Source organism: Ovis canadensis, chromosome 7 (genome assembly GCF_042477335.2).
Source record: "Ovis canadensis isolate MfBH-ARS-UI-01 breed Bighorn chromosome 7, ARS-UI_OviCan_v2, whole genome shotgun sequence".
Classification (NCBI taxonomy): Eukaryota; Metazoa; Chordata; class Mammalia; order Artiodactyla; family Bovidae; genus Ovis; species Ovis canadensis.
The window spans coordinates 91785468-91800116 of NC_091251.1; the positions used below are offsets into that span (position 1 = coordinate 91785468).

General features: G+C 49.2%; 1 protein-coding gene across 8 annotated transcripts in view; it reads left to right on the forward strand.

Moving 5' to 3' along the window:
* SUSD6 (sushi domain containing 6) overlaps positions 1-14649 on the forward strand; it is a 97754-nt gene that overhangs the window by 42339 nt on the left and 40766 nt on the right. For 5 of the 8 annotated variants that reach the window (XM_069595149.1, XM_069595140.1, XM_069595141.1 and 2 more), the window contains one exon: positions 4542-4746. In XM_069595149.1, the coding sequence (XP_069451250.1) occupies positions 4626-4746 (121 nt within the window). In that variant the 5' untranslated portion in view covers positions 4542-4625. Of the gene's footprint in view, positions 1-158; positions 466-4103; positions 4264-4541; positions 4747-14649 lie in introns of all 8 variants that reach the window. The other 3 variants (XM_069595144.1, XM_069595147.1, XM_069595143.1) reach the window with 2 other exon arrangements.

Genomic DNA, 14649 nt, shown 5'->3' on the forward strand with positions numbered 1-14649 from the left:
GTGATCCTTTCTCTGTAATAGCTGAGTTTTCCCATTTTGGGATACTCTGGGGCCGTGGGGACTCACTTTTCTCCAAGTTATTTCTAAAGCACTCCCTTGGCTCAGCCTTGCTTGTGAACGTTTCTTGACTCTCCTCTTTTCATGTTTTTTCTTTGCAGAGCCCGAATTTCCATCACCCAATTTGTTCTGCACTTGATCATGTCTTTGACTCATGGTGGAATTAGTCCCTTGGCCCAGGTGCCTGCTTAACAGTAAGGGAGGAAGCAGCTGTTTCTTCAAAACAAAACATGAGCTTATATGTATGCATCTTTTCCCCAGTTCCATACTCGCTTCTCCCCGTAGTATTCATGAGTTTGGCAGACATTTGCTGCCTTCCTGTGTGGTGCCAGGCCCTGTGACGGCTTTTGAAAATTCCATGTTGAGTAATTCACGGTCCCTGCCTTCAGGAACTTTGAGCCGGGTGAGGTAAGACAGATAAACAGATGTAATCACCTGATAGAGGTACCGTCAGAGTAGGGTGCTCAGGGCACTTGGGGAGTAAGAAGAGGGTTATTTCTACTGGAGGTGGGTGTGACATGTCAGAAAAGAACTCCCCTAGGAGATGACCCTTGTGCTGAACCCTGCAACTGACTGTATTCCTGGCAGGGAAAATCAGATTTACTGGCGTGTCCATTCATTTGTTAAGGAAGGAGATGGGTGGCCTATGGGAAGGCCTTGCTGCATTAATTTTATTTTGTATTTTATCTATTTGATTAGGTAATACACAAGATACAACACTCAAGGAGATGAAAAGGGAATACATTCGGTGAACAGTGAGCCTTCTCCCCTGTTCACCCCTAGTTCCCCTCCCTGATAGCACTTGGTAGCTACCAGTTTCTTGTACATCAGTTCCAGAGAGAGACTTTCAGTGCATACAAGAGTGTGTGTATGTATGTGTGTACGCACACACGTGTGTGTACACGCATATGCACGCGTGTTTATCCTTTAAAAACACATGCACACATACACATATGGTTTTCTTCACATACTAACTTTGGAAGGCATTCCATATTAGTACAGACTGAACTGCCCAGTTCTTTTTAAACCACTGCGTGTATTGTGTTACGTAACTTATTTAACTAGTCCCCTTCAGTTTTGTGCAATTAGAAATAATGCACTGAATATCCTGCATATGTATCATTGCACACAAGTGGTTTCTGAGGACAGAATATAGAAGTAAAATGGATAAGTCAGAGAATATGTGCATTTAGGGGCTAGATATTGTCACATGGTTCTCCAGAGAGCTCTACTTTAATTGTTGTTTGGTTGCTAAGTCGTGTCCAACTCTTTTGTGACCCTATGGACTGTAGCCCACCAGGCCTCTCTGTCCATGGGATTTCCTAGGCAAGAGTCCTAGAGTGGATTGCCATTTTCTCCTCAAGGGGATCTTCTTGACCCAGGGATCGAACCCAGGTCTCCCTAGGTCTCCCTCTTGGCAGGCAGATTCGTTACCACTGAGCCAATGGGGAATCCCCTACATTAATCAAAAACGCTAAATGTAGGATTCTTTACCACTTGGTAACCCTCCCTCATACCAAGTTACCCTCCTACTTGGTAACCAGTCCTCTAAAATCCGTGCCACAGTGATCTTCCTGAAAGAATTTGGAGTTAGAACTTCCTGTGTATAATCCTTGTAAGCTCCACATGGTCTTCAATGATAAAGTTTTTATTCTTTATTTTTTAATTTTTCTTTAATTTATTTGACTGCACCGGGTCTTAGTTGTGGCGTGTGGGATCTAGTTCCCTGGCCGGGGATGGACCCAGGCCCCTGCATGGAAGCACAGAATCATAGCCACTGGACCACCAGGGAAGTCCTGGTCTTCAGGCTCAATTTTAAATTTAGCCTAGCCCCTGCCTGTGGCGTCTCCTGGGAGTGTAGGAGTCCGTCACTCCCAGCCGCTTGTACTCGATGTGCTCCTTCTTCACTGGACACACCATTCAGTAGTCTGTCTAGCATCCCCTCTCCTGGGTAGTCTTTCCTGACCCCCTCCACTCATGCACAGAACACTGAGCACAACCCTGATCTGGCCTCGGAAGTACTTGTGCACGTGCTCGAGCAGGTGTCATCCTCCATGACCCACTTGTTCTTCCCCTGGGGCGGTGAGTGCCTGCCCAGGCCTCCAGCTGTGGCTGCATGCACAGTGGCAGCACCAGGGATCCATTGCTAACTGGCTGGTGGCCTGGGCATAACCTTTAACTCTCTGAACTTTAGTTCTGGCTTCTTTCAGAAGAGGAGATGAAGCCTGATGACCTCTAAGGTCTCCTCTGATGCTCAGATCTTATTAATAATTATGACAGCAACAGGTGCCATTGTTTACTGAGGACTTGCAAAGTGCCAGGCACTGTTTTGAGCACTTTGTCTGATCCTAAGGGGTTCATTGGTAGGACTGATGTTGAAGCTGAAACTCTAATACTTTGGCCACCTGATGCAAAGAGCTGACTCATTTGAAAAGACTCTGATGCTGGGAAAGATTGAGGGCAAGAGGAGAAGGGGACGACAGAGGATGAGATGTTTGGATGGCATCACCGACACAATGGACATGGGTTTGGGTGGAGTCCAGGAGTTGGTGATGGACAGGGAGGCCTGGCGTGCTGCGATTCATGGGGTTGCAAAGAGTCTGACATGACTGAGGGACTGAACTGAACTGAACTGAATCCTTACATCAACCCTATGAAGATGATGGTATGGTTACTGTCTCCATTTTACAGATGAGAAAACTGAGGCTCAGAGAGTAAACTGGCCACAAGTGATAGCACAGGAAAGAGATTTGAATTCTGGCATTCTGACTCTACCATTCTTAGCTGTATAACTGTTTTTACACATTGACATGCATGTGGTTTTGTGTACCCTTTTGGGTCATTAGCAGACTCCATCCCTAGACCTCTCCACGAACCATCCCTGTTCTACAGCTGTGAAGGCCCAGGTTGGAGTGTGGGTAAAAGCTGAGGACAGAGGACTCTACAGTCCCAACCATTTAGGGGTGGTGAATGAAGACCCAGGGCTAGCTCTCTCCGTGAGCCCCTTGGTCATGCTCATTGAAGACCCTCATAGCTGCTTTTCCTTTAGACTGAGACAGTTCATATTGCTGTCTGCAGTACCTCTCTTTAGAAGGGCTGTGTAGGCCTGAGCCAAAGGCTTCATACATGGGTTAAAGTCAGGGCTGGGTGATATCCCTCAGGGACATCCTTTATTGGGATTGTAGATGGCAGGCTTGCTTATCCGGAAGAGGCAATGACCACCCACTCCAGTACGCTTGCCTGGAAAATCCCATGGGTGGAGGAGCCTGATAGGCTGCAGTCCATGGGGTCGTGAAGAGTCGGACACGACTGAGCGACTTCACTTCCACTCTTCACTTTCATGCACTGGAGGAAGGAAATGGCATCCCTCTCCAGCGTTCTTGCTTGGAGAATCCCAGGGACGGAGGAGCCTGGTGGGCTACCGTCTGTGGGGTCGCACAGAGTCAGACACGACTGAAGCGACTTAGCAGCAACAGCAGCAGCAGCAGGCTTGCTTATCTGTTTACATAAAGCCTTACTGGAGAAAGAGGTGTGTATGGCGTTTAAGGAGGAAGTGTAATCATATTTGGAATATCTTTTATAAACTAGGATCAGTGATATCAAATGAGTTAAGTAGAATATAATAGATTTATATCAAAATGTATGATCAACCCTTCTGCTTTCCTGAAAGCAAGTGGGAAAAAACCCTTAGAAGTCTTGATCCCTGATTTTTTTTGCTTTTTTAAAGATACTGGTGGGAGTCTTTGAGCCTGAGTAGATGGTTGGGCTAGTCAACAGTTATGCCTCATTCTCCCCTCAGTGTTTGTCACGTAAAGCCAACAGATGCAGCCTCTGGGGTCGCAGGTGTGTTGGGTGAGCCTTGAGTAATTAGTCCATTTTTGAGCTTGGTGGGGAGAGCCAGATCCCCAGGGGCTCCTGCAGCCCCTGGTGGTTGAGCAGGCCGAGCCAGGGGCTCTTGGCACCGGCTGTGGCGTTCCTTCTCTAGGCGGTGCATTTCTCCCTCTTACACACATGTTCTCTTTTTTTTTTCTTTTTTTTCTGGTTAGTTGAACTTGCTCTGAGTCCAGTGGCAAAGGCAGAGGCAAACTCTGGTGCAACACTCTGCACGTGAACAGCCATCTCTTTCCTCCTCTCTGCTGGAGCCCCCAGGGCAGGCAGGCAGCAGGGCAGTTTCTGAAAGCTTTACCCAGCTTGACGGATCCCCAGGTGAGCCAGCTCTGGTCTCCTTGTCCCGTCACAAGGATCTGGCTCCCAGGTGGTAACCACGCCTGTGGCAGCTTACTATGGGCCTTGGCATTTCCCCAGGGAGGAGTTGAAAAGCCACTTACATGTTTGTCTCTTCTCCTGGCAGTAGAGATTCAGCTGCTAGAATTCTTTCAACTTTGTACGTGACCGTGGCTTCCTTTATCATAAAGGAAGGCCTATTATAACTAACATACGGCTAAAGCTTTCACTTATGTCTTTGTTTTTTTTTTTTTTACTAGGTGAATTTACCTGAGGCTGACTTCAGAGTTCTTCCTTGTGGCTTTTACATTTTTCCTTTTAAAAATAACTTGGACGGATAAAAGATGTGCCATGGCAGGATAGCACCAAAGAGCACCTCAGCGTTTGCCGTGGCCTCTGCGGGACATGGAGTATTCCTTCCCCTGGTGATTCTTAGCACCCTCCTTGGAGACGGACTTGCCTCAGGTAAGCCCCTGCCTGCTGCCTGAGTATGTGAAGGAAGTCTCAGTACCATTGTTTTCCCAAAGGCTGGGAGAGGGGATTCTCCGCTTGTGGAGCAGTTAATGGGAGAGCAGAAGGTGGCGGCTTCAGTGCTGGTGCTGATACAGCCGGGAGTCAGTCCTGGGCGGGGGGGGGGGGGGGGAGGGGGGTGGGGGGCAGGGGGGCTCCAAGGGACCTAGGGAGCCAGCCGGAAGTGGGGGGTGTAGGATCCTGCCAGGGGTGACTTGACCACCCCCCTCCCCTAGCTGTAGTCATGTGGGGGACCGAGGTGTAGGATTCAGAGTGTGATGTGCAGGTAAGGATGCGCGCTTTGGAATCCTCTGTCTGTGTTCAGGGCCCAGTCCTGCTCTCGCTAGTTCTGTGACCCAGAGCAAGTCTCTGCTTCTGTAAGCCTCAGGTCCCTCACCTGTGCTGTAATGACAGAGTTGGGTAATAGTGACATAGACCAGGTAGTCCCCAAAGCCTAAAATATTTACACTTTAAGATATTTGGCCCTTTATGGAGGAGGTTTGCCAGCTTACCCCAGCCCAGAACAAGCGATGCTGACTAAGAATGTGTATGAATGGAGTGGCTGTCAGAGTAAGAAGAAAGAAGGGACTGGGCAGAGCTGGGACAGACCTCAGAGGCTGAGCACTGGCCCAGGGTTGGGCTCACGGCAGCCCTGGGGCCAGAGCCCTGCCCAGTGCCTGGCGCCCCGGCACGCGTGCTCCTGCCGGCTCCGCTGGGGAGGCATCCCAGCATTCCCTGGCCGTGTGAGTGCAGAGCTTCTGCCTTCGGCCTCTTTATCTTCATCGGGCCATCCCTTGTACCCCCCCACTTTCTTCTATGGGCTTCCCCGCTCCCTCCCATTCCCCACCCCATTTTCCAGCTACCCACACCTTCCCAGCTTTCCATTCAGGGTCTGAAATCAATTATCAGGGACTGATGGTTCCAGACTGGCTGGATAAAGGGATTATTATTCTCCAGTATGGAAAAATATAAGTCTACAGCGTGGGCTCAGACCGGGATGGGAAAATTGGCTCTGTTGTTTTCTTTCCCTCCCCCATCTGCAAAGAATCCTTCCTCCCCTGCCATCCCACCGCCTCCACCCAGTCTTTTTATTCCCCATTAAACCTATGTACTGGCACTGAGCAGGGTGCGGACAGGGGAAGGGGTTTCACCATTGCTTTGTTCGAGTGCATGAAGTTGTGATATTTTTTCCTCTCTGGAGTGGTTTCTGGTGGAAGGAGGTAACCACAGCTTGGCCTGAAACCCAGAGCACACCTGTGTGGCCGAGCCTGCCATGAGCGGTGTGTCGGGCAAGCTTGCCAAGAAACCAAGACTCTCAGATAATCTGAAGTTGAGGAAAGGCATTCAGGGCAGGAAAGGTCAGGAAAGGTCTCTTCCTGCATTTCTTACCTGTTCCTATAGCTGCTCTGAAACACCCGTTCCAGAGGCATTCTAAATGAGATGCTTGTTACCCAGAGAGCTCCAGTAGATATGTTCATGTGTCCTGGCACAAACATGACTGCAAGACTCTCACTGGACAGAGGCCAGCAGGCATCCTCTGGAGGTGGTTGTCTGCATAGTCTCTGGTGGTAAATACCACGAGCATGCCTAGAGTTGGTCGTGACTGCCCAGGTTTAGAAGAAAAGCATCATGAAGAGGCACTTGAGAGTTCTGGGGTAAAGCTCTAGGTAAAGTGACATCTGTCATGTCCCTAGTTCAGTCTTCTGTCCTGGTCTCTCTTATCTGCAGCCATCGATTTGGAGTTAGAATGGAGACAGGGTTACAGAGGATTGGGTTCAACTTGCCCCTTGGTCATATCTTTAGCAGAGACAGAGAGAGTTACTGAAAGTTCCCTTTTTCAGAGTGGCAGAAGGAAGCATGTCTTACTCTTCATACCTGGGCACAATCTGCAGGGGAAGACCAGGTCTAAAAATAAGGCCTGTGCTCATGCTACCCAACTTGCCTTTTGGGCTGGAGAGGAATTAGGATCCCTGCTGTGTAGCAGCCTCTCCCAGGTCTCTTTGCTTGTGACTTTAAGAAACTTGCTGTATGTATGACCTCAGGTAAATCACTTGACCTCTTGGTGTCACCTATAAAACAGAAATATAACACTTGAGGATGTTAGGTGGGTGTTGTGTGGACTAATAAAAATGATTGGAAGGCGCTTGACATATAAAGTGCTCTGTGTAATTTTAAATAATAACAACAGCAGATTTGGTATGTGACCTCCTGTTGAGTCACTCTGGGCAGGAGACTTAATGTGGATGACGTTCTCTTCTGTCTTTAAAAAACAAAACTGGAGAGACTTCCCAGGTGGTCTAATGGTCATGCTCCCAATGCAGAGGGCCTGGGTTTGACCCTTGGCCAGGGAACTAGATCCCGCATGCCACAGCTAAAGATTCCTCCTGCTGCAACGAAGACCTGGAGCAGCCAAATAAAGTAAATAAATATTTAAAAAGCAAAATAAAACTGGAGATGTAGAGTCACTTCTTGGATTGAGGATAAGGGGTTGGGAGGAAATGTCAAACCTGACCAGTTAAGGAAGGATTGATTAAGTCCAGAATTCCTTTCACCTTCCCTGTTTGCATAGTTGGATGGTCCCAAGCCAGCTGCCTTGCTGACTCATATAAAAAGCTTTTAATTTCCATTTTCTCCCTGTTCTGAGCAATTTTATTGAAAAAACTTAGTATTTTTTTCCCCCCTTTAAGATGTTGCCGTGACACTTAAAGGCTGTGTTCAAAATCACACAAGCACCTAAAGCAAGGAAGGCAGAGAAAGCTGGGTGCTTAGCGTTCACTGAAGATGGAAAATGTTGAGAGCTTGGCTCTCGGGGGGATGGTGTGGCTTTGGCCCTTAGCATCACTGTGGCAGAGATGTTGGCAGGTGGCCCTGGCTCACCTCATTGTCTCTGAAGGGACTTGGAGTCAGAGGTAACATACACTGAGCTGGGAAGAGAGGACAGGTAGGGAAGTGATGTGTATGGAGCATCATTTGTTTATCAGGCTCTGTGTTATCACATAAAAGTTCTCAGAATGCCTGTGATCTACGGGGTCCTGTAACAATTTTACAAATGAGAAACCGAGGCCGAGGGAGTTTAGGTAACTTGCACAGAGGCAGACAGTTGTAGGTGGGGAAGCTGGCTGGGATTTGTACCCAGTCTGTCTGACTCTGTTGCCCATGCTCTTGGTGAGAACCACACTACCTCTGCTGAGTGGCCGGCTTCTCTGAGACCTGTTTCTTGTACTGTTCTCTGTTGGTGCACTCAGATCAGCATCCTTCAGAGGATAACTTTGACAGAGGAAGAGAGACACCTCCTGTTTTCCTTCCTGGGTGAAAGATGCAGGGGTCATCTCTGGGTTACCCTGTCTGCCTCTGTGGTTGTTTCTGCTCTTTTCTGCAATGACCCTTGGTTGTTTGGGTCCCAGTTCAGGCACAGGGTTTGCCAGGGCAGTTCTATTTTTGGAAAGGAACAATAGGGACCACAGCAAATTGTTTGCTAAATGAAGTTCCCAAAACATCCGCAGAGCATCTTCCTGTCAGCTGCCAACCATGCTGAGGCCATGATGTAATCTCTCCATGGTGTAATTACCTGTGACTATAAAAAGACTTGGGGATTGTGGTAGGATGCTGAGTGGGTCATTATAGAGCTGGCTGAACCCTGGCGTCACGAAAAGACATTGAGAAATTGTCCTCTGCGTGCTGATTGTTGTGCCATGATTAGAACACCGCCAGCGCATGGTATGAGCTTTGCACTGTAACTTCCGAACAAAACAAGCCAGAAGTCTACCAGACTGAACACCTCAGTGGCTCTCCTCTGGGTTAAAGCCTCATTAAACACAAATTCCACCTACCAAAACAAAGGTGCCCCACTACCCTGGTCCTTAATTACAAGCTTACAGGTTATCCTTACCCACCTCTTTCTGTAAAAGAGGGTCACAGGTGCTAAAAAAAAAAAAAACAACTAGGTGAGTGCTCAGAGTCTTTAATTGTTCTAGGTAGGTTTGTAGATGAATTCTTTCACCACCTCTCACCGACTGGGAGATTCCTTTCTTCCTCGTCACCCCAGCAGCACCTACAAGGGTGTGAGCAGTCCTCCCATTCCAGGTGGCTGATACTGGTGTAGCCAGCTGCCTGGACTGTGGCCAGATCAGGAGTGACCTTGGCTGCCTGTGTTCAGCTTTGGGGCCTAGAGGAACAGCAGTGTTTAGCGATGACTCTTCCATGGTGCGGTGTGACTGAGACGGATGCCTGCTGCTGGATCTCCCTGCCCTGTTTACCCACCTCACCTTAAGCCAACCTACAGTTTGAACTCTCCACAAAGAGAATGAATACTGCCTCGGTGCCTCACTGCCTGTATTACCTTGGATAATCTTGCTGACCTCATTGTCTGTGTTTCGCTAGAATAGGGAAAACAGTAGATAATCTTACTTCATATGATTGTTGTGAGGATTAAATTAGATAGTTCATATGGAGCACTTAAGGACATTGACTGGCATACAGAGAATTGCCAGGTGTGAGGACCAGACTCTAGCACCAGTTGATTCTACACTTTTGACACCATAGCTGATTAGCTCCGTTGGAAGGTGCTCCTTGTTTCTTCCATCTCTCTTGGATTCTTTCGTATTCAATTCAGTGCAGCATCCTGAGTATATTTAGACACATGCGGACGAGTTCTTCCCAGTTCGCATGCCCCTGATTCTCAAATGCCACATGTTGGCATCTCGCACAGGAAGCCAAGCAGAAAAGAGCAGCAGCGGCCCTTTGCAGTGCTGGGGCTGAGGGTCAGCTGGGCCATCTCAGCCAGTCCTTCCCTTCAGTGAGGCTGTCTTGTTGGCATCTCAGAGCTGGGGTTCCCTCAAAGCTGCTGGTTGTTAGGAATGTCCAGAGGGTTTTTGAAACCTTAACAAAATGAGAATGCCAAAGGTCTGTTCCGCTACCTTTTGGGCTGTGCTGGGTCGCCGTCGTGGTGCGGGGGCTTTCTCTAGCTGTGGCCCACCCTGCTGCTTCTCTTGCTGCAGGGCGCAGGCTCTGCAGAGCACATGGGCTCTCAGCTGTGGCACTCAGGTCCAGTTGTGGCACTCAGGTCCAGTTGTGGCTCATGGGCTTTAGTTGCCCCAGAGCATGTGGGAATCTTAGTTCCCTGACCAGGGATCGAACCCGTGTCCCTTGCATTGCAAGGTGGATTCTCAGCCACTGGACCACCAGGGAAGTCCCCCAAGGGTCTGCTCTTTAAAGAGGTATTTCATCAGCACAGTGATGTGAATGAAGGGTTACATTCTACAGAATTTCTAAACACATCTAGGAGAATACAAGAGGGAATTAAAAATGAAGAACTCTCTTCTCGTCTCTCTGTTTTGGTGGTGCTTTTGCCTCCTGCTCCTTTCCTTAGCTATGTTTGACAGCATTCCTTTTTGTAAGAGCCTTTTTCCTACCTAGGTTCACTTGTTTCCCTAGAGACAAGGTTTTCCCCTGTTTTAACTGCTTTAACTTGTTAGCTTTGCCAGTAGCCAAATCTTTTAAAAGTACAACTGTTTAATCATTCAGAATTCTGGGAAGCAGTGCAGAGAAGATAAACAGATTCTCTTCAAAGTTTATTCTTTGCACAGCATTTTTTCTTTTTAAATTCACAAAAAGTATTTTAGCTGTTTAAGCCAAAGAAGGGAAATGTGTTTCAGGAAGTTATCGCTAAGAACTCCTGCAAGATTATAAAATAATTCTGCTCTGGCCTTTGTTACTCTGAGTAGCCAGCGAGTGACACTTTATATAATACAAATGTCCTAACTATCAGTTCTTCACATTCAGTAGATACAGGTCTCCCTGGGAGAAGGCGGGACCTGTGTATTTATTATCACTGGCTTGAGTTCCGACAGCTCAGCCTTGTTGACTCTGGCAGTGGGAGGCTTAAGAGAATGTTGTTGGGATTGTCATGCGCCAGACAAGGACAAACGGGGCGTGGGGAGCCGCCTGTCAATATTTGCCGAGCACCTATCTCGACACTTCGAGGTGCGGGGCCAACAGGAGAGGAGCCTTGGATGTTTCTGCTTCCCAGTTGGTCTCATTACTTTGGAGGCCAGATTGCAGAGGACCCAGTGCAGCCACACTCAGGCTCCTGATGACGATGCATGCTTGCTACAGATTGCTGACTAATAGCCTGTGAGGTTAGCTGGTGACATCAGTGGATTGTGTGGCCCTCTGATTTGTCCCCGTCATGCAGTGGAACTTGATCTTAGTTCATGTTCTTTCTTCTTGGTTTTATAGAAGTTTGCACATAAGCTCCTTGAAGGCAGGGACAGTGCCCTTTGTACTTTGTTATATCCAGGCCAGGAGTCGTCCCGGGGAGGTGGGGGTGGGAGGGGTCCCCCCCGGTAGGCCTGTGCAGGATCGTGGTCCATGCTATGTGTGAGGGCAGGCAGGACGGGTCCCTGGCCCTGTGAGGAGCAGCAGCCTGGTCAGTGGTTCCCCGGAAGACTCTGTGCCCGTCCTTCTCGGGAGTGGAGGAGGATGTCAAGTGTCTTCATGCTTTAATGGGTGAATGTAGTGGTGGTGGGGGGCATCTTCTGAGAGGAAGGGAGTGGGGCTGGGCAGGCCGCCCAGACGAGTTCATCACCCAGTGTGGTAAATTTCAGCCTGAGCGAGAGTCTGTGAACCCAGTGAGGGTTTCCTTGGGCGATGAGGAGGGAGGAGAGGTAGGCTTTCATTACATGTGGGGAGTGAAGTCCTGTGGAATAATGCATGTGCGAACCGTGCTGGCTCTAAACTTAGCCTGACATTGGAGAGGGAGACAGCAGCTGGACCGGTTTGGCTTCCCTTCCCCGTCCACAGCTCCCTCTACCTCTGTCCTTAAAGTCAAGGCTGAAGGGACTCCTTATTCTCCTTTCCCTGAGCACTAGAACCTTCAAGTCTGTCTTTACCCTGTTCTTTCAGTGGCTAGATTTCCTGTAGCTAGAAGCCCGCTGTCTCCCCTCCCTCCCCTTCTCCCTTCACTTCATCCTTTAAGATTTGGTTCAAAGTCAGCTCCTCTGAGACAGCACCCATCCCCTTACCACTAGAATGAATAAGGTCTGAGGGAAGGAGAGTTAGGCTACGTGTGTATTTGCTGAGTGGTATAAGCAGGAGCTCTTGGTCTCAGCCCTTTGTCTTGGGAGGATGTCAGAGAGTTTTCCCTATGAACAGGATTCTGATTCTGAGAGTCTTGACCGTCTTTGATTATTGAAGGGACTGGACAGCTCATTAAGGCTTCTTGGGAATTCCTGCCTTGGGGAACCTGAACCCTTTGTCTGCAGATCACGATACACAAACCCTGTGGACTTGTTCCAGACCCAACACCCAAGGTTGCCGTGCAACAGATTGGGTTTCGTGTTTTCATAAGCGACATCAACTCATTTAGCAAGTGTGTGTTGATGATATAAGGTGGGCCGGGGGTGGGGTGGGGCAGCTGCAGATAGGTAATGTGATGGAGGACTTTCAGGAACTGGGTACTGGACTGGCTCTTGTTGGAAGTTGTCACATGTAGTCGGTCCTCAGGGTCAGCCCGTGAGAGGCAGGTGTCTGCAGCCAGCAACAGGACTCTACACCAGGAGGAATGCAGATGGGGCGGTTTAGACTCTGATATGTCCACTGTTTCTTGTTGAGCTCCTGCCGAGGGTTGCGATGGTGCCAGCTCCAGTTCTGTAAGATGCTCCCCGTGGTCGCTATTGCTGCCCTGGAATACCCACCGGCAGGGTTCTGGGCTCAGGTGCAGATGGCTGCGACAGCCCTCTCTGAGGGAGAGGCGTCTACCCGAAGACCTGAGGCAAGCAGGGGAGACAGAATGGCATAGTCAGGTCAAGGATGCTGTCTCTAGGGCTAGGTGGGCTGGTTGGAACCCTAGTTCTGCCGCTCGTGTGTTGTGTGATTTTCCAGGCGTTTCTCAGTGTCCCTCAGTCTCGCTACATGTGAAAGGGCACACATGCCATGTGGGGTTAGGGTGTGGCCGTGATCACTGTTGTTAACGTGATGCCTCGGCCAGCCCGTCAGGGCCAGTCTGGAGGGAGGAGAGGCAGAGAGAGAGAGAGTTTCGTGTCTGCTGGGCTCACCAGGCTGTTCCTTCCTTTGGAACTTGCAGCGTCACTTCTGTTGAAACTTTGGAAGTCCAGTATACTCTGTCCTCTAAACTGGTTTGCTGCTTTACCATACTGGTTGAGTGAGTGGTCTCTTCTATTTTGGTGGAGTATGTTTGGAAGCCAGGGTTTCAAAAAAGAAATGCGTAGCCTTAGCCTAAGAGTTCAGAGGTTGGGCTGCACATCACCACAAGTACAGTTTGGGGGAAGCACCGAGAGGGGTAAGATGCTGCTGGTGGAGGCAGGTAGGTGCTCTTCCTGACTTCCCTGGTGGCTCAGACGGTAAAGCCTCTGTCTGCAATGCGGGAGACCTGGGTTCGATCCCTGGGTTGGGAAGATCCCCTGGAGAAGGAAATGGCAATCCGCTCGAGGACTGTAGCCTGGAAAATCCCATGATAGAGGAACCTGGTAGGCTACAGTCCATGAGTTGTCAGAGCAGTGGAGGAGGGAGAGGGAGGAGGAATAAGTTTGGTGTTAAAGGTCAAAAGGTTAGAGAAAAAAACAAACACCAGTTAGTTAATGGATTAAGGGTTGAATGAGTCTAAACAAGGAAATGAGGAGGACTGGAAGAGGGTGTTGCTTTTGGTACAAGTCTATGGAGAAGATAGGGAGGAGAATGGACTCTTTGCCTGTGGGGACTGGAAGGGACTGGCTGAGTGAGGCCGCCCCTCCAGGCCGGCCCCTCATCCTCTGCGTCTGCCCAGCCAGCCCGTGGGAGCTTTTCAGCCAGTCTGGTGCACTGCACGGGGTCTCACGTCAGGAATTCCATGGGGAAGGTTCCTCATGCTTGAGAAGGGAAGGGAGAAGAGGGGAGGAGAAGCTGGCCATGGGCATGCAGGTGTATCCAGGACTGGTCAGCTGGGGTCAGGCCAGTGCCTGGAGCTGTTGGGGTGAGGACTCTCCTGTGATTTGATGTGTGCAGGTACAGAGAACCATTGTGCCTTCTAGTAGAGATGTGTTTCTGGTTTGGCCACCTGGCACTCAGTTCCTTGACCACGGATTGAACCCCTGCCGTCTGCAGTGGAGGAGCAGAGTCTTTAACCCCTGGATCACCAGGGACGTCCCAGTGTCTCAAATTTCTTACGAGGGACCTTTAGTAGAGGGACCCGTTCTCTACGCTGTCGCTCTCAGCACCTCCTTGTCAGGCACTTCAGAAGCTTTGCAGTCCCTCTTGTTCAGAAATTCTGTTACTGGTAACAGAAAGCCCTGGCCCTGCAGGAATAATTAAGATTGTGAATGATAGGATTAGGTGAGTTAGTACATGTAAAAGTTCTGGGTAAGCCATAAAAGTCTATTCCAGTGGAAAGGATTATTGTAATGCTTCTTTTTTCCTTTAGAGAGCATCTCTTTGAATTGCTCGAAGCACTTGGTTAACACTAACTGGGTAATTCTTCATCCATCCCTGGGCAGAAGGCTGGCTTTTAAATAGCCCACTTTGTATAGATCAAACTGAAGTTTCCAACAGAGCCCCAAATCTTGAATCTAAAGCCCAAATCTGTGGAGTCTAAAGCTTGGATCTCCCAAGTGTGAGACTGCCTCACTCCTGGGAATAAAGAAGGTGAGAGAAGAAATGGAGGGATCCTTTAAAAAAAAATTTTTTTTTATTTCCACTGACATGGTCATGTCAGACAAGGTGGCTGTAGTCAGGATTTTGAGAAGCCTAGAAATCTTCCTCTTGGAAAGACCCACGTTCCTCTTGGAAAGCCCCAGAGTCCTGTTGGGAATGAGGGCCTGGTGTCAGCTATGGAAGCAGAAGGCTAACTCTGGCACGAGCTAACTC